Raw genomic sequence first — 23,024 nt, 5'->3', positions numbered from 1 at the left:
TGAACCTTTCTAAATATGCATTCAGTGCGTGCGCGTGAAATTTTTCCACAGAGATAACTCTGTGTTTCAGAATTCAGTGATTTGTGTTTCCTGTTGCTAAACACGCTGAACAGTTTAATCATTTTAAATGCCAGAGATCCTTAATACTGTACATTGATGCTGCCACTCCAGAGCCTTGCACCTGTTTTCTATAGTGTCCTAATCGGCTAATTACCGTCATTAGTTAAGAGCCCAGATAGCTTAAATAGTACAGTCATTGAGAATAATGTGTGGTTAGGATTAAAGTCTTCGCTCATGTGACTGACTATTAAAACCTTCAGAATATGTCTTTTCCTGAAAAAAAACAATTCACCGTTCAAATGGTGGACAACACAAATTCAGTGAATTGTAATCCTGACCACTGCATTGTTGCGAGCGGTAACTTTGTGAGTGAAAGCGAAATCTAATCATCTTCTCTCGTGCCTTCACACACAATATCAACTCTTGCTGAAAAGGTAGTGCTTGTATTCTCTTGGGGGTGTAGGATGATAATGCAAACATTGTGATGTTGTCTAGAGAGAGCCTTTAATGAAAATGCCTCAGGTGGTGCAGCTTTTATTAAAGCACTGCCTTCCAGTTGTATAAAACAATCCGTGGGCTTTGTTGGAAATTCATGTAAGATAAATTCCCCAAGACTTAACCCATCTTGTCAAGTTTGCTGAATTTGCTAACTGGAGGGAGATGTGGGGGGTGGGGAGGGGAGGGAAGGGAAGGGAAAAGGAAAGAAGGGCAGAGCTCCCCACCTCCTGCTTCTCTGCAACAACAATCTGATTAGGACTTTCATTACCAGCCTGAAATTTTTCAAAGAGGGGCATCATTTGCCATTATCATATGAAAGGCTAATATTATAGATCCTTATCCAGGGTTACAAGAAGGGAGTTTTGAACCACTTCTCCCTGTGATTCCTGCCACTTGACGAAAAAATTTAATACAAAGCTCAAAGCACGATGAGCAGAAGTAATTTAGCAATGAGTGGTTGTCCGTGCTATTATCTGTACTTTATTCGGAGTATTTTCTCTCAGTAGCATCTATCTGATATTAGGCTGCATTAAATGCTGGCATGACACAGTGCACCTGGGCCTCTTGGCTTGTGCCCAGGCCCCTTCTGTCAGCGAAACTGAGCTGTTGGAATATTATCTGATTTCAAGAGGTTATTACAGTGCTTTTGTGCATATTTGCTTCTGTGAAAGGACAACACAAGGTGTAAATCCCAAAACTGTACCAGAAATGTTACATTTATGAAACTCTTGTAATGGTGTTTCACAGGATTTTTTATTGATATTTTATCAGCTTTTATTCTCTTGAAGAGAATGCTCTTAACTGAATAATTGGCAAAGCATCAAGCCTCAATACAAACACAATAGCTAGAACATCAGAAATAAATAAATAAAGGTGTTTTATGTGGCCATTTGCTTCTAACACGGGGATAAATAAGAGATGGGCCTGTATTTGATGACAGGTTTTTTGTGAAAGTAGTTATACAGAGTTAAATCATAGAGCCATTGTCATTAGATATTGCAATATAGATTTGACAGTCATGATCAATATTTGTTTTGTGCTATGTAGCACCTGCTTACTTCAGCATATTTTCTAATTAGATAAGAATTTCCACTAACCTTTTTATAGTGCAATACAGTGTGGTCATTCAGGGAATAGCAAATTATGGCTTTAATTCCTGCAGATCTAATAAAATCTAGTTCAAAGGTTGAAGGACTTGTTTGGTTTTGATATTTTTTTAATTATTATTTTTTCCCCTCAGTCTATTTGCATAAGTATATTTGGAACCTTACTGTAGATTCTAACCATTCACTTCAATAAATTGTGACCCTTTAGAATTAGCTATAAAGTAACATAAAGTAATTATTTTCCTTAGTGGAGAAAAGTGATATGGATGCATGAATGAAACATTTAAGCACAATTGACCTTTCTGAGATATACTTAGGTTTTTATACTGGCTTGATGACTATCATTTATATTTTTTTATAAAGGAGAGCCTGATACAGAGTTGCTTTTTTTCCTCATAACGAGTGAACATATATGTGTTTGTAGTATTGGGGAATAAAAATCAGAAGTATTTAATAAATACTAAAAAGAGAAAAATATCCTCCTTCATTACTTTCTCAGCCTCTGAAATGGAATTTTGAAGAATTACGTATAAAGAATTTTCTACTGTTCCCAAATTACCTGAATTAATACTTGCTAATATTTCTATGAAATACAAGTGTAATGAAGAATTTAAATTATTAGTTGACAGGAAGGTTATATAAATAAATTAAAGATTTTCATGAATAGTTGAAAATGCCAGGAGTATTATCAACAGCAATATATATAAATCTTTATAAATTCCCTTTTTTATTCTCTTCATACAGACAAATCTGTGAAAGTGGTTGTCTTTCTAAGGTGTGTTTGTTACTAATTTAGCAATACAAGGCCTCCTACTACCTATTTTTAAATAAGAGTGCTCTGATCCACTCTGCAATGCCCAAGTAGTAACAATATTGTATTTTCTGTGAGCATTAGTTCAAGTCGGTTGCCACTTTATGTGGGATGGGATTTCAGCTTGTTTTTTTCCTTGACAGTCATCCAGACAGTGAAATGTTCTTCATATTTGTTGCTAAAAATCTTTGCTCAGTAGGTGGTAAGGATTAAAATGTATGAATTTTTAATTGCTCTTCATCTAGCCTTTTAGGAGAGTTTACTAAGAATGCATTACAGGAACCAACTAGCAGATGTACCCTCCTTCTCAACCTAGACTGACCTACTTACATATTTAATTTAGAAAACCAAACTTTAAAAGAATACGTTTGTCTTTTCTAAAAATATATATGGGAGACTCTCCTCTGAACTGTCTTGAATTGATTTATCAGTTGTTACAAACCCTAGAATTGTAAGCATTTAGATTAAAAGGATAAAAGTACTTTGCCATTGTTCTGATTCAGTAGGTCTTTCAATAGAAATTATGCCTTTCACAGTTCACATGAGATTTTAAATCCTGATTCTTCTTTAAATCTCTGAGTGAGGAAAAAATACTAAACAGTTTTGCAGCTAACTGGCTGAGACTGTAACTGAGTTATTTAGCTGTGTTACCAATGACATGATGTCAGGGCAGCTGAATTTCTCACAAAAGGCAGTTGAACATCTGCCAAATATTCCTTGAATTTTCACTTGGAAATGTTAAGCCTTTATGCATGCCAACACCATTTGTGCTTTTGTCTCCCTCTGCCTGTGCAGTACAAAACAATCTACTCTGTATGAAGCAAATTTTAGCAAGGTACAAAATAAGTAGGAATGCATTTCTTACTCTGCTAAAAATCAGCTTGTTATTGAATTATAATAATTTTCAGATTCTTGTCCTCTTCTCAGTCCTTACTTCTGAGTCCATTATATTTTTTAAATACAGAATTTTTTACTTGAGGGAGGTTTTGTGGAGTGAAAATTGTTTTGATAATTATGCGAATGTACAAAAAAAAGGCAGCAGGCCACAGCTTTTATACATCACATTGGGTTTTGCTGTATCAATTTGTTCACTCAGTTATTGTGTACAGTGTGAGCCATGTTTCTTGAGAGACAAAGCATGAAAACCACTACATGAATAATAGCTCCGATTATTATGTGTCTGGAAATCTTAAATGCTGTCTAAGGATTTTTCAAGTCAGAAACAATCTTGAGTTTGGCCTACCAGCATGAACATAAAATAGACTAAAAATTCACTTTGTATCTTATGGAATGATAGAATGGCCTAGGTTGGAAGGAACCTCAAAGGTTATCTGGTACTAACCCCCCTGCCATGGCCAGGGACACCTTAGACCAGGTTGCTCAGAGTCCCATCCAGCCTTGCCTTGAATACTTCCATGGGTCTTCTTCAGTATTGCATCAAATCTATAACTGCTGCTTTCTTCAGGGTACAACTGAAAAAATCTGCAGTTTGTTAGAGTTTAAAAGAGAGAGTTGCCTAATGAAACCTAATTCCCTCATTGGTCACTACTTAAAATTCATCTTCTTGTCCTTATTTGTGGTTTCTCCACTTTAGTGTTAAACTAATTTAGCATATTATTTTTCCTCAATGCAGTTTAGCTTATGCCGTGGTTCCTGTGTGTGTTCTCATTTAGAAAATTATCATCTCTCCTTTCAAAAGACACCTATGGAAGGTTTCCATAGGCTTCCATAGGCTGAGCTATGAAATGGCATCCATTAACTGTTTGAGTTACATGGGAAGAAGGATAACAGTAATACATAGACATGAATGAAACATGTGAGCAGCTGACCTTTAACAAATACTTCTGAGTTCTTTCTATTGGTTTGATGTTGCTTTGTGATTTATTTTTTATTCCTTACAATGGAAGCTTCCATTTTGCTTTTAATAAGAAGTGTACCGGCTTGTACTCGAGGAGGCAGATTGAATCTGGATTTTCTCTGTGATCTGAACTGTTAAAATAAATACCACAGGGGTTTAATAGTGTTGACCTCTGAAAAGGATTTTTTTTTTTCTCTCTGTTAAGGATTCTTCTCAGTCAGAAGTACTGTGTTATAATGAAGATTTTTATAGTTTCCCTGCAGGTTGCAAAAATGTTCTTGAAAGCGAATATCAATTTTCTTTAGTTATTACTGTACCATTGAGCTGCTGCCAGTTTATGAAACATTTTATATCAGTGCATCTTCCCTTTCCATAGTCAAGATTCAACACCACTTTGTTCATTGTCCTGTGTAGCTGTATAGGATTCTTGAACAAAGTCATTTGTTCCAAGCTTTATTTAACAGGCCACAGGAATGTTCCTTCCCTTCAGTATTCATTCAGCCATGGCACATCTGCTGGACACTGGCTCCAAGGGAGGCTGAAAAGGCTGATGTTGGATATCTACACTCCCTTTACATCAGCAGGTTCAAGAGAAGGGCTATTCAGTGCTTTACTGAAGAGAAAGTGAGTGGAGCATGTGAGACACAAGATATTGCATTGTCCTCGTTTCAGCTGGAATAGAGTTAATTTCTTCTCAGCAGCTGGTACAGGGCTTTGTTTTGGATCAGGATAACAATGGTGTTGATGATGTTTTTTTACCAAGTTGTGTTTATCCTAAGTCAAAGACTTTTTTTTTCTCATCTTATGCTCTGCCAAGTGAGGAGGTGCACAGAAGAAACTGGGAGGGAGCATAGCTGGGATGGGTGACCCGAACTGACCCAAGGGATGCTCCATACCGTGGAATGTTGTGTCCAGTATATAAACTGGGGATTTACCCAGAAGGGTTCAGGAAGGGGGTCTGGCATTGATTGGTCAGTGGGTGGTGACCAAATTGGGTGACCAGTGGGTGGTGAGCAATTGCATTGTGCATCATTTTTTCCCCCCTCATTGTTATCATTATTGTTATTGTTTACCATTAATTGTATTATTTTACGTTTCAATTATTAAACTGTCCTTAGCTCAACATATAACTTTTACTTTGATTGTCCTTCCCATTCCACTGGGGTGAGAGAAGAGAGGTGGAAGGTTGAGTGAGTGGCTGAGAGGAATTTCATCTCCATGACAGTCCTTTCTGGTGCCCGACACGCACCCCAAAGGGTTGAGATAAGGACAAATCCAACCAGAGTGTGTTAAAAGAAAAGCACTGGTTCCAGAAGTCTACAGTTCTGAGTTTGAGTATCTTCATCCACTTTTGAGTCAGTGTGTCCTCTTCTGAGGGAAGACATACTGTGAGAAGAAAGTTTTCCTTGGGAAGGAAAGAATTGTCGGAATCTCCACAGGCCAATTTGGAATTTGTCTTATTTTTTAATCCTTGTCCATGTTCAGTAATTGCTAACAGTGTTCTGTGAGGGGTGGGGTCCATCTTCAGCCTTGCTTTGGAAGAATAGTTCTTGTGCTCAATAAGCTTTAGTCTGGATTGACATAGTTTTATGCACTGGGCTTTCAAGGAACATATTACACACAACTCTCAGGTCTTAGGCAGACTTCACATGAATTTTCACATGATTGCTGATTTGTAAGAGGTTATATACCTCTTCAGAACAACACTTTCTGCAGCAGGTATTGACTCTTAAGATCACATGGCTATGGATCTTAGTGATCCAGAAATTCAAATTTGCATCTATAGGGCTGGGCAGCCCAGTGAAAATAGTTTGATTTGCCTTTTGGTGGAAGGACTTCACCTGCCACCAAAGAGCATTTTTAGACATTTTTAGAAGAGGTAGTCTGAGTGCTATGCTGATGGCTGGAATTACAGACTTTCAGTGCTGAGGCTGTGTACTGAACTGAGGTTACCTCTCTAAACTGTGTTTAACAGTTACAGATAACAGAAGAATGCAGCATAAATGATTCTGTGCTTTCTTGCCAAGGATGTTGTAAGGCTTGGTGCTGTGACCACTTCCCCGTGAGCCTGTTCCAGTGCCCAGCCACTTTCTGGGTGACGAACCTTTTCCTGATATCCAATCTAAACCTCCATTTAGATTCAGCCACTTACTTTATCCAGGCTTACATTATGCCTTTTTAGGCTTTGAAAATAACAGTCCTTTTTCTTAAAAGATACCTGCAAATAGTGAGTGTTAGGTAGATACTCAAAATTAAGTCTCAATAGTCAATTGTTTGCCTTTAGCTGCTCTCCAAAATTGCTAATATTCAACAAGCAAACTACTCTGATAGGATTTTTTGTTTGTTTGCTTTGTTTGTTTGTTGTGGGGTTTTTTCCACCAATACACTAGAGTTACTGCAGTAGGATATAATTTCCCTGAAGTATGTCCAACCTTATGAACCATACTTTTGGACATCTTTCTTCCTCGTCATTCCAGTCCAGGCAGTTGATAACATTTCCAGTCTTAAGACAGGTGAAGGATAATTCCAAGATATGTCACCAGGTGAATGTGGTGGATGGTTCCCAGTAAGCTTACACAGAGCAATGAATTCTGCATTGCTTCTGTCTTTCCACAGGGCTGGAAAGCATTTTCACTCATGCTTTGTGTCACTGGAAAACCTCTCTAAAATGTCTGGCATCTGCCATATCTGAACTTCTATATTAGATATTTACTTTTTCTTACTCAGGATTACTGCCTTTATTTTTGGCCCAATTTAGGTAAATTTAAGTTGAAATATTCTATTTAATATAGACTTAGAATTAGCTGTATATATAGTGATGGTGCTTCAAAAACACAGCTGCTCCCTGATTTTTGTGGAAGTAGAAAGTACACTATTACAAAATGCTGAAGTTTCAATTGTTAATAGTGATGGCTTTTTCCTAGCAATTCCACTTGATAATATTAACCTCATCCCACTTTTTTTAACCTGTTGTTCTCTTAAATCCATGTGAATTGTGCCTATAGCTTTATTGTGAACTGCTTTTGTATTGCCACTTCCTTGATTGACTCCTATATATTTTTCTTCTCATTAATATTCCACAGAGCACTGTTGTATTCTGATGAACATTTTACATATTCTAGTTCTATGTCCTAATGCAGGAATATAAAAATATAATGAAGTAAATAATGTGTGTGCTTTATAGATAGTATTTTAAAATGTTCGGAATTTTAGAACCCTTTAAGATGTGCTAATTTAAAGAGACGAATCCAGAAGTCTTTGTGTGTCTTTTCTTCTTTTTTTTTTCTGTTTTTTTTCTGAGAGCTTATTATTTCATTGGCTGACTGTGATTTTTTCTGTTTTAATATGTCATGACATACCCACAGACATCAAGGATATGAGTGTTATTTTAAGTTACTATTTTAAAAGAAGAGTGCAATAATACATATAGTTTATCCTTACATATGACAGCAATGCATCTGATACACGATCTTACATCCCAGCTCGTTTGCTTTAATGCTCACTACACTGAAGACCTTGAGCAATTGCAGCACAAGCTGCTGTATTCTTGAATGGACTTAGCAAACAATTACAAATGTCAGGGAGGATATGTTATTATCCTTAACTCTTTGTTGGTATCCATAACTGATATACAAGTGCCTAAAGTTTATTGCAGTTTTTGGTAATGATTTTTAAGAAAATACAGTGGTTTGAAAAGACAGGGAGAGGTTGCCTTTATGTTTTTAAAGCTCAAGCTTTTGGAAAAATCCCCATCAGCAGTTTCAACAGTAACATAATACTTTTTGTGGTGAAGAGAGGAGGGCACAGGGAGGGCGGAAAGTAAACAAGAGCATCTGTTTCTTCAGTTCAAGTCAAATATTATTTCTTAATTTCACTAGTGTGCAATGCCATCGTAATTACTCTTCTCTTTCATCCCCACAGATCTGCCCCCTCCTCCTGTGCCACCTCCAGCCATCAAGTCCCCGACGGCGCAGTCCAAGGCGCAGCTGGAGGTGCGGCCGGTGCTGCTGCCCAAGCTCGCCTCCATGGACGCGAGGACGGACAGATCGGCGGACAGGAAGGGAGCGAGCTACAAGGGCAGGGACGGGGCGGAGGGCAGGCAGCACCCCGACCTGCGGACGGGCTCGGGGGAGCGCAGGGAGCCCCTGGAGCAGCCAGGCGACGGCAAGCCGCGAGCGAGCAAAGCACCAAAACGAGACGGCGCACCAGCAAAAAGTCATCTTCTTCAAGGTCATTCTGCCTGCCCGGGGCTGGCTGGAGTGCTGGGTGTTGGTCGCTGGGAACTTTGCAGGCTGGTGATGTGGAATTAGAGCTGCTATCATAACTGTGGTGTTAATATGGGTCACACTGAAGAATCTTGTTAGGGTTAAGCAAGCTTACTACAAGCTCGCAAAACATTCTTTTTCTATTTTGCTGCCCTTACACCTGTCATGTATTAAAGCTAATGAGGAGGAAACCAAAAAGAAATATTCTTAAGAGTTGTAAGGATCGGTATCCCTGCTCCTACCATACCCTTGTAGTCTAGTTAAATTTAATGTATCTAATTGTAATCTGGTTCATAAGGAGACTGAGTGAAGTCAGACAGTAGCTCTGTAAGTCAGAAACTTAACTTTCCAGCCAAAGGATCAACACTTGGCCCATTTTGCCAATTTGTAGAGGACAAAAGAGCCAGAATGATAACATGGTCCTGTTTCAAGAGTAAGGAAGCCCTAGTAGTTGTGGATTAAGTATAAATACTAACCCACAGAGCATTATATGAGCCAGACCTGATCAAAGAAATCTCTTATATATGGAAAATGGTAAGTTTACTAATTAATGGGACATGTCAAGAGTTCACCAAGAGCATAGATTGATACAAATGCCTGGTCCTTTCTACCTACAGGTATTTAGGGATAACATCAAGGATGTTTGGGTATTAAGTTGGTTAAGTGGGCACATGAATAAAAGTTTGATTACAGTGGATTGCTTTAGAGAAAAGTTACTAGAATGCTACCGTAGAGGATGGTGGTGAAATATTAAAGCATGGCCACTGATTGGGTCTCAAATTCAGCCTGAGAAATGAAGGGTCCAGTGTTTAGATGGAGTGAGTTCCTTGTATCATACTTGTATTCTCATTTCCTCCTACTCTGTCATATCCAATATATACTACAGGGAGTGGGTTTTTTTCATTTTCCTGTAGAACATAGACCAGGGATCCTAAATTGAAATGAAATGGACACTAATCATGAATTAGTTTTTCTGTAGTGAATGTTAGCATGTAAAGACTATAAATTTCCTTGAGAAAACTTCCATAATGCTGCTCTGGAAGCAGCATATTTCATCTTCTTGTTAGGCATCAACTTAAACCTCCTGAGAATCATAAAAAGTAAATCAACTGCATGCAGAAATTTTAGGTTCACAGTATCTCTGGGCTTGTAAACATAACAATGTATGCATTTAATTACACAGAGGACATCCTGCCATATTCTAGACCAACGTTTCCAACATCAAATAATCCTAGAGATCCCAGCTCCTCCAGCTCCATGTCGTCAAGAGGCTCAGGAGGCAGACAGAGGGCAGATCAAGCAAATCTAGCCCGAAGGAATGTTGCAGAAATGCAAGTACTGGGAGCCTATGAACAAGGAGAGGAGGAAGAAGAAGAAGAGATGGAGGTAACTGCAGTTGTAATACTGAAGATGACTACAATAAAGCTGGTTTTTTTAGACAGATGTCAGGAAAAAACGCTTTTGAACCAGAAATATTTCTGTTCAGGAAATTTAGTGCATTTATCTGTCCATTAATGTAATCCCCAATCTAAGTAAACAATCTAGGAATGTGTCAAAACATAAAAAACAAGTCATATATAGTATAATGTAATTGTCTCCACAGTAAAACTTATGGAACAGAAATTGCAGAAATACAATAGTTTGAAGAGCACTTTACACTACCCAGATTCTTTCAAAACTGAAAATAAAGAACTAGAGCATCTAAGAACACCATGACATTGCCTTTCACATCTTCTGACAGTTTATCATTCTGTATTTTATTAGATATTAAGATGCAAAGTTTTTTCTTTACTTTTCCGTTCTAATGATATTGGTTTAATCTAAATACTTACTGTAGAAAGGGAGGCCAACACACAGTCGCACTGCTGTGCATAATTTAAAGTAGGAATTATCATTTTAAGGTAGAAAATATCTAAAAAGTATGTAAAACAAATTTTAAGTAATAAAGGTTAACATGTAGTAATTCATGTCCTCTTTTTTTAATACAGGAAACAGAAAGCTGAAGACAACGACATGTACTGTAACAGGCTTTTAAAATCTAATCAGAAAAAAAAATCACTTAAGATGCCTCAAGTCTGATGATGTTTGACGCCAGAAATAATGTTCAGTGCAATCAGAGTGTACAATTTTTCCTTTTTCCTCATGCCATCAGAATGCTAGTTTTTATTTCACTCTTTCTTTGTAAACCCTCCTCACTAGGAATGGCCCTTGCCTATTCCGTATCGCTGAGTGCATCACCTTCTCTGCCCAAGGAGGCAGGGAAGCTGCTCTTCGAGGTGCTTGGGCCAGCTGCTGCTCCAGGATTAGAACAGAAGGGAATTCCAGGGCCTGGGATTCCAAGGTTTCTCCCCAGCGAGGCAGTGCTCAGTGCACTGCCAGTTCTCCAGTGAGCCAGTCGGTACCACCGCAAGGGACGCGGCAGTGATCAAAGAGCTCCCCATGGTGAACGTGGTGCAGAACATCCTGTGGTTCTCGGGGTTTCACTGTGGTCTGCAGTCACTGCAAAGGGTACCTTGCAGTTTTAACACAGACTGTGTGTCTTGTGTTCTGCCAGTCTCTTGCTAATCTTTTGCAGATGATACAGTTTGACAAATGAAAGTAAAATTAATTTGGGACAAGATGGCTCTTATTGTAAATATGTACTCATTTTAAACCCCTGTGGTACTTTGATTTGTCTTTCCATTTTCATCATTAAATACATTCTTATTAAAAATGTCCTTTGGGATAGGCAGGAGGTAAGCCAATGTGATTGCTATTTGCCTAATCATAGCATGAACAAGTTTATCTGAAACTTTTTTCCAATTTTCAGCTTCGACACTGCTTATTAAAAAAAAAACAATGGACATTTTTAATAACGATTAGGTAATATCATCAACTGCTACTGGCCCAAATCTCAGACCTCTACTTGTGTCAATTCACCTTAAAGAAGAAGTGCCACTTAAAGAAGTTTTGTTTGATCTTGGCAATGATTTTTTTTGTAATGCACTGCTTATCTTTTTTTTTTTTTTTTGGTTTTAAAAGCACAATCACTAAACTTTGTTTGTAAACCATTGTAACTATTAACCTTTTTTTTTTGTCTTATTGAAAATGTTAAGCATTTGTTTGGGATATTTTCATCTTTTTGTTAATGCTCTATGTTTGTATTTGGAATATTTGAATGATGACAGATGGTAAAGTAACAAATGTTAATGTGGGCCATAATCAAAACACTTCTCACTTTTCCTGGACTTACAGAAAATTACCAATTTTTCTGTGGCCTCTTTCAACATTGGATTATCATTAAAGCTGAAATAGAGGCATTAGTTGCATTGAATTTGCCAAATGATGTCCTCTGTCTGTAGGTTTTCTGATCTTTTTTGTAATTATAAAATTCCTTTGTCATTGGTGCTAATGGAAAAATGTGTGTTTGTTTATTGACAGCTATCAGGACTAGCCCCAATGGAAAAAAAAAAGAAAAAAAAAAAAGTGTTTTGGTGTTTACCGAGGACTGAAATTTTTCATTTAGCTAATTTTTAAAGAAAGGTTCCATAGAAAGGGTGTGCAGTACTAAAGGAAAATCCATGTGATTAATGTTTTCATTATGTTCATGTAAGAAACCTCATATTTTAGCCATAATTTTGCATACTGAGGATCCAATAATCAGAAAAGTAATTTTTGTCACATTATTTATTAAAAATGTTCTCAAATACATTATCTTTCCTGCGTAGTTTCTTGTGTTCCCTGAAGCATAATTTTAGGAGCAACTCTAATCTTATTTCTATTGGCAAGAGCCAGCATCTGTTCCACTGAAATCATACAGCTACAGTAGCATAAGCAAAGTGGGAGAGCTGAACGCAGCCTAGGATTTTACATAATTACAGTTGATTGCCTTAAAGATCTGATTTCTGGGCTCTTCATGGACTGTGATAATGAAAACTTCTCTCAGCCTGCCGATTTCTAGAGAGAGCTGATGAAGAAAACCTGTACCAACAGAAGCATTCACCTCGGGGGTGAGACACATGGGCTACAAAGGAAGTAAGATCCAAGTGAGTGAAGAGAACGAATGTTAGGACTCGATGTTTGTCGGGACCTGCATGAATTCAAGTTTCCTTGCCTGCCTGCTGTCATGTGCTGTAGCCATTCTGTGGTTGGCAGAGCCCTGCTGTGGATCATGGTGGAGTAGGTGATGGCCCCTTTGCCACTCTTGTAATTTCATAAGTCTGTAATCAGACTGATCACCCTTTCCTTATCCTCTGCCCTTCATCCCAGTTAAAAATCACTGATTTTGACTGACACACTTCTCCACTGTCTTGCCATGGAATGCTGCTAGAGCCTTAACAGGCACAAGTCTCAGGTACAGGTTTTTTTCCATAACTGCAGCTTTGAAGCAAATATGAAGATTAGGATTAAGTTAAATGTGTAGCCTTTCTGTGTTGATTTTTTTTGGGATGTCTTCAGTCCTCATGGCTCAGGTCAGCGTTTGTTAGAGCCAGCATTATCCAGGCAGGAGCCCACAGACAGCCTGGGTTGTGCCAAAGGAGATATCCATCTGGCCTGTACCTTTCCTTTGGAGGAGGCAGGAGAGGTTTCACAGGCACAGATGAAAGGCTTTCCTGGCACCAGAAACAGCATTCTGGTTTGGGGTGAAGCCATTCCCACAGCAAGCTGTGGGGAACAAGGTGGAGCTCAAAGAAGTGTCCCTGGATGTGTCAGCCCCTTGGCACAAAAGCTTAACCCAAAGCTGCCAAAGGTGTTGTGTGGCATTTCAAAACTGGGATCTAATTGCAGCTGTGGTGTGCAGACCTGTGTGAGGTGTATCTGCCCAGAAACACTGGTGCTGCATGCCCAAAATAACAGGTACTCACTTCATTCTCTGCTGGGAGAGTGACAGACTGGAAACCACGCACTGGATCCCAGCAATATCCATGTCCATCTGTGTAGCTTCACTGGAAGTCAGGCTCCAGCTGAAGTTCTGACCTCAGCCAGCAGTAAGTGGGAAATGTTGCCCTATGAGGCTTTTTAAGAAGTAGTTATAAATTCATTGATGGTTGATGGTGTTCCCTAAGAGGATTTTTGGATTGTTTTGTGATTGCATTCACTTGTGTCTGGCAGTGTCTTGAAGAGCATGTCTCAGAGTTATCAAGGGTTCTTGCACCCACACTTGGTTCTTGGTGCACTCTGGTCTTACCAAAACCAATGTCATTTAGAAAAAATATGTACAAGGTTGATCTTGAAATTATGACTCCTGTTAGTCAATGTAGAGACACACCTGCTTTAGTCTTTGCCATTAAGGTACAGTAAAATGAGGTAATTTACACAAAGCTGCATTTCCTAAAGAATTATAAAGTGATTTGAAAGCCAGCACAAGCAAAGTAGTGTTCAGGGGTTTTGATTATGCTGTATGCCTGAAAAATCAAGTACTCTACTGGAAAATCCATAGCTTTTGTGTGCTGAGTTAACATAATGGATGTAGACATTTTATTTTTCTCTTGTTGTGTTTCCTGTGAAATCCTGTATGAGTTCCTATTAAATTTGATTTTACTTGAAGTAAAGTAATACTTGCTAATATGCTATGAAAGACTCTTTTAACTTCCAGGTTTAAAATAATATTTATAAAATTTTATAAAATGTCTTGCATATATTCTAGCATTTTTTATCCAATGAGTTTATTTTCCAATTAGTAATTATTCTGATGTATAAATGACAAAGTGCTTTTATTTTAGGGTAATGGAAATATGCCGTAGATCTGTATTTGGAAAAATTGTACAGGAGTAGCTTAACCATGCAACTGATCATGAAACCTAAGCAATTAGTTTTACTTCAACTCTTGTAAATATAAAGTATCTACAACCTCACTGGTATTCAAGAACCAGCTATTTGTTAAAATAACAACCTGGTTAATTTATAGCTTTAGTTAGCATGTAAATTTTATACAATGTTTTGCTTCTAACATTCTCTATTTTTCTTTAATCTATTGTCTTCCTTCAGTAAACTTAAGGAGAAAGAGCTTCCATGGGAAAATTGGAGGATCTGCCCAACATAGCATCTGTTGTGCAATATGCTTTTTTGAAAGCTAACATCCCACCTCTGTATTCATAGCTCCTAAAAGATTTTCTGTCAGCAACAGAACCTTCTATTAAAAATTAAAAATGCTGTATCCCCTAAGTGAAGTTTACAAATTAATTAAAGTATCTACTTACAGGTGGAGAAAATTATTTTATACCTTGTTTTTGCTTATGTTACAGATGAAAATTCTTTGCAAACTAAAATCTTACTGCTTATGTATATTATAATATGTTTAGTGTGTACACAGGAAGACTCTGGTATTTGAAAATGCAGATTTTCATGTGTATGGAATTTTGTATTTGCTGAGATTAAGGTTGGGAAATAAGAGTCTGTTCCAAACACTCAGATGAAAGGCAAACTTGTTTATGGGTGTTTGAGGTTTGCCTTGAGGTTACACATGAGTAACTTCCAGTGTTGCCATGGACATCATCCTCACTGAATGTATCCTTCAACAGTTTCATTTTGTACTGGTCTGAGTGAAAATTTGAGAATTTAGGTCACACAATGAATCTTTAAAATTGGCAACAGCTGTGGATCTCAGTGTTCACTGTTTACCCAGATTTGATTTTCTTCAGGGTATTTTTCCTTGTCTATGATGATTTCCTATTGCCTAGAAATATGTTCTTCATAAAAGCCAGTGTTGTCTGTGGCAGTGAAATATCTGAAGATTAGGATTATTATTTTTTTTAACTGCTCCTTTCTTTTTAGTGAGCTAAAAAGATCTGTTGGGTCACAGAAACATTCAAACATTTTGAGATGATGCCATGGAAATGAGGATATTTATACATTTGCTGTCCATATTGAGGATGTGAAAAAAATCCATCCTATTCAGAAAAGGAAGAGGATTTGATGAAACTGGAATCCAGTCTCTATGAAAGCTACAAAGCAGGAAGGAAGGCTGGAGAAGATGAATCAAGGGATATAAAGAGAAAAAAAAATACAACTGAGGCACCGAGGAACCCAAGTCTCATTGACACTAATGGCAAAAATAGTGTTGAATTAAACTGTTCTGGAAGTGAATTACCTACTTATGGAATGGCAGAGAACAACCATCACAGTGCAATGAATGCTGGAAGAAGAGTGAAATCTTTGCTGGATGCTTATTTTGTTTGGAGTCCTTCTCAATATACACCAAATGGCCTCATTTTAAGCTATTAGAAGAAAAAAATGAGGTTTTAAGTCACCATGGTTTTCACCTTGTGGCATGAGATGATGAGGATGGGACCTACTAGTTCTATTCTCTGTATCTACCATAAAGTGGAGCCAATTGCTTTTCAGATTTTTCTTGGAGCATGACAATCAAAGCCATGAGGATAAAAGTGGTGTTTATTGATTTTTTTTTTCCAAGCCTAAGATATTTTTAGCAAAAGCAGCATCAGGAAATGTAGAATAAAACTACTTAGTATCGACTGCTATTCTGTGGCTTCCTACCAGTCTTAAAGCACTGATGTGGTTCAAAGTCAGCAGCAAGGGATAATAGTAAAGGAGCCCTTATGGGCTTTGATCCATAGAAGGGCAAAAGCAAAATAAATAAAAAAAAAAAAAAAAAGAAAAAAAAAAGAAAAAAAAAAAAGAAAAGCCCTCCACCCCTTCTTTCAGCAAATGGTAACTAATAGGATATTTCTGATCTCTATCTTCTAATTTCTGTTTGGATAGCATGAAAATAATGGCCAAGAACCTTTATTTCTGCTATGTTAATTGTCACAGTATCAAAGATTTCATTATATTCCTGAAAATTATGTTTATACAAGAAATTGCATTCTGCTGAGCTGAGTACAGAGCAGTGCAGTTCCTCATACCTAGTAAAAGCCTGAAAAACATGAAGCTGACCACAAAGTTGTCAGCAGCGTGCCAAGTCTTTATCCCACTGCTCACTCACCTTACTAATACGAATTAAAATAGAAATAAAATGTTAGTTCCCATAGCCTTTGTTAATCATACTACAAAGGTGGCAGCATTTGATGGCTTAGGCAGCTTAACATTTACAAACCATCATAATCCCAAAGTCTGTATTTCTTGGATAATAATACCTGAAATAGTGTAACACTGCAAGGTGCCAATGGACTCCAGTCTTACAGGAAACAAAATCCTTTTAGGCACATGGAAACAATTTATGAGTGCCAAGTGGCTACATAGATCGATTTATCTGTCTGTTCCTGGAGCTAATTTCATTCTTATGTGATTTCTTTAGGAGGGACATGTATGTTTTTATGCTTTTGCTACTGTAGATTGAATTTTTTGGCAGGACTTTCCAAGAACCATCATCAACTTTATGTGTACAAGGTGTAAAGGAAAAGACTGTACATTTGTTCATCAACCTAAATTTTTCTGCCCTTCTATGCTTGCATTTTGACATTTTTCACTTGCACTTTACCTTTTTTCCTACAAAACCCATGTCCCTGGCTGTGACTGTCTGGCTTGCTAAAACCCTTTCTGTTTGTTGAGCAGCTCTGTGATTTTGGTGAGTATTTTGCAAATGCTTCTCTTCAGGGGAAATTTTTAATTTTTCCATTAAAACTCTTCATACTACTAGGAAACCAAACCACATCTTCACTGGGAACCTTACTTTGGTTGGCTAAAATGAAGGCAGGCAGTAAATCCACTACAGATACCCTATCCTGCCTATGTAGCTCTTCTGAGAATTTACCAAAATCACGAAGGGCTGATGTTCAGTTTCTGAAGGACTACAGTGTTTTCCTTTTTTCCACATTAGTAAATGCCACCAATACAAGCTCAGTCCACTGATGCTGTGGGAATGCAGCACCTGGTACAGTTCTTTCTTCCATCCACATGTACATTTGTAATTCTCTGTCTGTCACGGGGCTATGCCCACTGTGCTCCGAGGAGGAGGTTAAGTGGGGCAGCAACATGAAGCTCAATTTAAGGTGACTGAAGAAACTTTTTTCCCAGAATATTAGTCTTGGACCATGAAAAAAAAACCAGGTTGTTAAACCCAAAACCATTTGATCTTCCTGCTGTGAGCTGATTGAGTGTGCAAGAGCTTGGAAAGGAGTTGGTAAGAAATGTTAAATGTCCTAATTCTAGAATTTAAACAAGGGAAGTGAAGAGAGGGGTTAAAACTGGGCTTACATGTATTTTGTGGTTTGTTTTGGTGGATTTTTTTTCCCTAGAGGAAGAACAAGTAAAGACTGTTCTGTTCCTACTTTATCGTATATGAAAGCTCAGGAGTAACATAAAAACCAAGTAAGCAGTGAGATTGCCATTTTTGGCTACCACAGTAACCATCATAAAATCCTCAAATGAGACATTACAGCCACATCCATTTTTTACAGAGCTAACAGATTAAAAAGTCTGCGCTGACAAGATACCAATGAGCACCTCTGAGCCCCATTGTAAAATGCAGGTAGGAAAAGAACCTTGGAGGAATGTTCTCACTGAAATAAAAAATGAGCTTAACTGTATTTCCTGCAGTAGGAGGGTGCTACAGACACTTAACTTCTGCAGCAGATATGCCTCAGAACAGTCGGAATCCCTGTGGCAATTAGAATTATGATACAGTGGGATTAATTTAATGTCTGTCAAGCACTCTGAATATGAACATTTCTGTATAAGCCATAAGTAGTAGGAGCACTTGTGTCAGTTTTGCTTTGCAATCAGTCAGGCTGTTTTCTCAATAACTTTTGGAGAGCTTTTACTGAGTCAGTTAACCAGTCCACTGAAGTGCAATAGATCTGCACTAGAAAGACAAAAAAAAAAAAACCAACCAAAAAAAAAATTTTCTATGGATTCTCTTTTTTGTTCCATGCTCACTGCTTCTAGGCTTGCTTTCTTGGATGCATGCACACTGTCACTATGTTTTGACATCATGCCCACACTGGGGAAATGCAGATTCCAAGTGCCAGGAAAACACATATGTACTAATTTCAGTTGCTTTATACTTCTTGTTGACTGCAGACTATGGAAGATGTTAGTCCAGCTAACAATGGGAAAATTTTGCTGCTATCAGTGATACACTGACAAAGTTCTTGACAAAATGTATGATTCCATTCATCAATTTTTAAAATAAATTAATCTCTGTATTACTATCAATTTACAGAAAGGATAAAAGAAAAACTGAGATTAAAAATATAAATGGAACTTTCCTTTATGTGTATGCTGGTTGCAATACTTCAGCAATCAGAAGAAAATAGTTCTTCATGGATTTCTGATCATCAAACCAATTTTGTGTTGGTGAAAGACAGTGTGTTAATTTTTTTTCCAGAAATACTGAAACTAATGTTGAAAACTCTTTTTATTAGGAATTCGAATTAGTTAGGAATCTCATTTAAAACATCCAGAGAACCTCGTGTGACAGATTTGTGAAGAACATACAAGAAATACTCTCAATATTTCTTCAAGTATAATGGGCAGCAAAGTATCCTTATCACTTTCTTTTTTCTAATCAGCTTCTTAGAAACTTTAATTTTCTATGAACTTTAGATCATCATTCTTGCAGTTCAGTAAGATATGCAGGATATTTTCCTCCTCTTTTAGTCTGCAAGTGGCAGAAATTGAAATTGTAAGCAATTCTTTAGTATTAGATAATCTTCATTACAGCTACAGCATTACAGATCCTGGCCTCTCAAAGCAGTAGAATGCTGCTTCCAGCCTGTCTGCATTTGTCTGGCCAGTTCAGGTGGTTGGCTGCTCTGGAGAAGGGCTCTGTATCATGAGTCCATCTGGGAGCAGTGCTGCAGGAGCATTGCTGCCCTGATGCAAATACTACAATATAATTAGTATTAAAATCTAAGGCCTAATGATATTCTAAGACTGTCAGTGGAGCCCCTCGAGGATCAATTTTGGGACAATCTTATTTAATATTTTCATTAAAGTACATAGCTCAAAAGCAGGAGTCTGATAATGAAATGTGCTGATTGCAGGAGTTGTGAGCAGTTGTTGCTGTGGAGGAGCAGTGGGTCACCTTGAGGGCTGGAGTATCAAAAAAACATGATATTAACCAGTTCACTATGCAAAGTCATGCTCTTAGGGATTAATACAGATGTCCATTATATGCTGGATATTCATCTGTTGTAAACAACAGTGAGGGAAAAAAAAGCCTGGCTTGTTTCCTTGTTGATCACTGAAAATTCTAGAAGCTCCCAGTGAGATGATGCCAATAAAAACAAAGCAAAATAAATGCAAACCTGAAATATCCAATAAGATAGAAAGAAAGATATCAATAAGAAAGAAAGAGAGAAATGCAGATGTCATTGTCTCAGCATGTATGAAAACACAAATGGGATGCTTTGCCCAAATCTAGTTGTTTGTGGAGCTGATGCTGTGGGGGAATTATAGAAAATTACGAGTATCTACACTCTATAATCAGATCTGTTCCTTGTAAACAGAGGGATTGTAGTAGTGAGACTTTCATCCATAGCAGGGTGCAACCAGGATAATTTCACTTTGGTTTCACTGTAATTGGTCTAAAATTTCAGTGAAAATTCACTCTTCAGTAGCTATCTGTTGATAGCTGGACTCATCAGGAAAGTTGTGAAAGCACAGGATGCAACTTTTCCCTGACATCTCAAATTTGCTTCTGAAACTGGCTGAAGTGATTATCACATTTAATTTCAGAGCCAGGCACTAAGGTCAATACTTAAGTCAGGCTTTTCCATCTAAACCTTAATCTAAAGATAGAGAAAACTGAATTGTTATCTAAGAGGTTTTAGAGAAATGGCAGAGTACCAATATCTTAAGATAACCTATGGTGGTCAACTTGGTTTCACTAATTAAATGGATAGATAGAAAATAATGAACTTCATTCCTGTAGTGACTGATCTTTTGGAGATGGATCCAAAGTGGAATGTTTCACCCTAAATTGACTGTAAACTAGAGCTATTTTAATCTGTTTGCAAAGATTACAGCTGGGACCATCTGAACATCTGAGATAGCTCAGACAACAAATGTAAGTGAAAATGAGGATATGAGAAGGGAGAAAAGTGAGTCCTCCAAAAGTAAAGCTGAAAAAACACCACTCAGGAGCATGGTCCTGAAGACAAAAGAGGACAACTTGGAGATTATGGAAGCCCCTAGAAATCTGGGAGAATAAAAACCATGTAAGTAACTGCTATACACAAACTGGAGAGCAGAACACAAGCTCCCTCACGTGTTAGTTTAATGCAGTTAATTGAGGCACCTGAGCTCCACCTGCAATTTTGCTCTCGTGGGTTTTTCATGCATGGTGGGGTTTTTTTGCATGTTGTTATGTATTGCTTTGATTCCTTTCTGTGAGACTGCTGGAGTGATTCAGTGTCTGAGAGCACATCTTTTTCACCTGAGGTGTTAAAAGAAACAATTGTCAAATATACTTAAATTATTTCGAGGCGTAGGATTTAGTCCCTGAGCACATTTTACTGCATTCAAATGTTTTAGGCTCCTTCACACAATGGTTGTGCAGTTTTTACTATCTCAGTGTAATTAATCTCCTCCCCAAGTATTTCAGTGTAGCAATGTCACTTACCTGTATAGCTGAATGTCACATAGAAAGGAGAAGAAGATTTAAAATAGTTTATAATATTTTTATTGATGTTGGAGTATTGTACAGGGTCATGATACTTAAATGCCTGTGCAATTGTAATCACAGTAATTTATAAAGCAATTTATAAACTAGTCTGAACTGAATATCCATTTTGTGACAAAAAATATATTTTGTATTTAAGTGTTTTTGAAAATTGTATTAACTACCAAAATATCTATATATTTTCTTTACTGTCACAATCTCTCACTAGCTTTGGCCAGTGATGTTATGCACCAGAACATGAAAGCTCTAGCAGGATTTTTCAGAGTCTGCCTAAGAACACATCCAGGTATCCCCCCTGGAAGACACTGCTTCTCTTTCTCCACCTCCTGAAATTGGCTTTCATATCTAGCTTGTAGCATTGAAAGAGAATTATACCCCAAGGGCTCTAGAGCAGATCTTTGGAAAAAGTACTTCTCCTGGCAAGTCTTGGAGTAATTGCCTCTCAGCAGCCTGAGCACAGTGTCTGGTTTGGCAGTCTGACCTTAAACTCTAACCTCTAGTTTTTTATTATCATTATTGTCATATCTGCTCCTCTGTCATTAAGAGACTTTCCAGTTTCACTTTATTCATCTGGGAGCTTTAAACCCTCTGGCCCATAATTTCCTTTTCTTTTTTTGGCATTTCTTTTTTTCAGTCCTTTCATGAAACTTGTCTGCTGAGTGACATGCCCTCTGTAAAGCATAAACCATAATTACTCTAGGATTGCTCATACTTGGCATAAATTCTGTACTTGCAAGTATGTGGCTTATAGCAACACATGTCACATTTAATTAAATTGGAAAGCTACATCTTATGTTGTCCTACAGGAGAAAGAAAAAAGCAAGGGAGAAGGCAAACTTGTCTAAAAAAATTTTTTTCATTCCAGCTGCTGTGTTGAGGCAACGCCTCACGTAAACTGGGCATTTCCACACATGGATGACACGTACCTTTCTCTTTTTTTGCCAGGTTTAAATCCATGCTTTACAGGTAGGACAGCCATACCTGCCTCTTTTTTTTTCTTGTTGTGATCTATACCCCATGGGTCGGAGTCTTCTGACATGACCACAGCAGTCTGCACCTGAACTGGGACCAGGTTCTTGCTCCCTGTATGGGAGAGAAAATGTCCCCTTCCTGGTGTGACCAATTTCATCCTAAGATACATATCCAAAGTAAGCCAGATAACTCATGCTCTGGCTCTGTGTTTTCCTCTTGACTGACGGTCTATGCCAGGGGCCCAGGAGGACCAGCTCAGATTTTAATATGTGCACTTCTGATGACTGAACTTGGATGTGGTTCATTCCATTCCTCTCATCTTTACTTTCAAAAAGTTCCAGTGTTAAGATACAAACTTTCTTTTACCATTCTGCTTCAAAACACTCACATTTGAGCATCTCAAGTAGCTCCTTCAAACGAACTTTGATTTTACTTTCTTTTTTGAAGCTGCTTATTTTGCCTTCATTCTTCTTGGGAAAATAAGAATTGCAATTCTAAAGAAATGCAACAGAAGCATTAGTTTACTGAAAGGTGAAAGTTTTATGGAGCTGTGTTTCTTCTTCTTCTAAGGCAATTTTCTTTTGCAAAATGCTGAAATTAGTTATTTTGAATTTCTCATTTGTATCTATTCTGGTTTGTCACTACATGTTAACATAGCAAAAATGAAACATTATGGGTTTGAAAGATTTCAACATTCTCTGAGTTATTAGAGGGGTTTTTTTTTAATCCTGTCAGTGGAAAATTTGTGAGCTAACCCTTGTTTCTTACAGGGAGCTAAAACAAAAATAATTCTGTTTCCTGTCTAGCTGTAGATTTCTTGAGACACTGAAGCTTAAAAATGCTGGCTTAGGAAAGTCTACAATTTCAGCCAAACCCTTCTGGCTCTATA

General features: G+C 37.7%; 1 protein-coding gene across 3 annotated transcripts in view; it reads left to right on the top strand.

The window, feature by feature from the left end:
• The window catches only part of ROBO1 (roundabout guidance receptor 1), a 292,886-nt gene extending 280,598 nt beyond the window's left edge, over positions 1-12,288 (top strand). For all 3 annotated transcript variants that reach the window (XM_053969867.1, XM_053969868.1, XM_053969866.1), the window contains 3 exons: positions 8,255-8,563; positions 9,782-9,984; positions 10,587-12,288. In XM_053969867.1, coding sequence (XP_053825842.1) covers positions 8,255-8,563; positions 9,782-9,984; positions 10,587-10,601 — 527 coding nt within the window. In that variant the 3' untranslated portion in view covers positions 10,602-12,288. The remainder of the gene's footprint in view (positions 1-8,254; positions 8,564-9,781; positions 9,985-10,586) is intronic.
• Positions 12,289-23,024: the final 10,736 nt, after the last annotated feature.

The sequence above is a fragment of the Vidua macroura genome, chromosome 2 (genome assembly GCF_024509145.1).
Source record: "Vidua macroura isolate BioBank_ID:100142 chromosome 2, ASM2450914v1, whole genome shotgun sequence".
In the NCBI taxonomy this organism is placed as follows: Eukaryota; Metazoa; Chordata; class Aves; order Passeriformes; family Viduidae; genus Vidua; species Vidua macroura.
The sequence above is the reverse complement of the archived record's forward strand: the minus strand, read 5'-3'. Positions and strand labels throughout refer to the sequence as shown.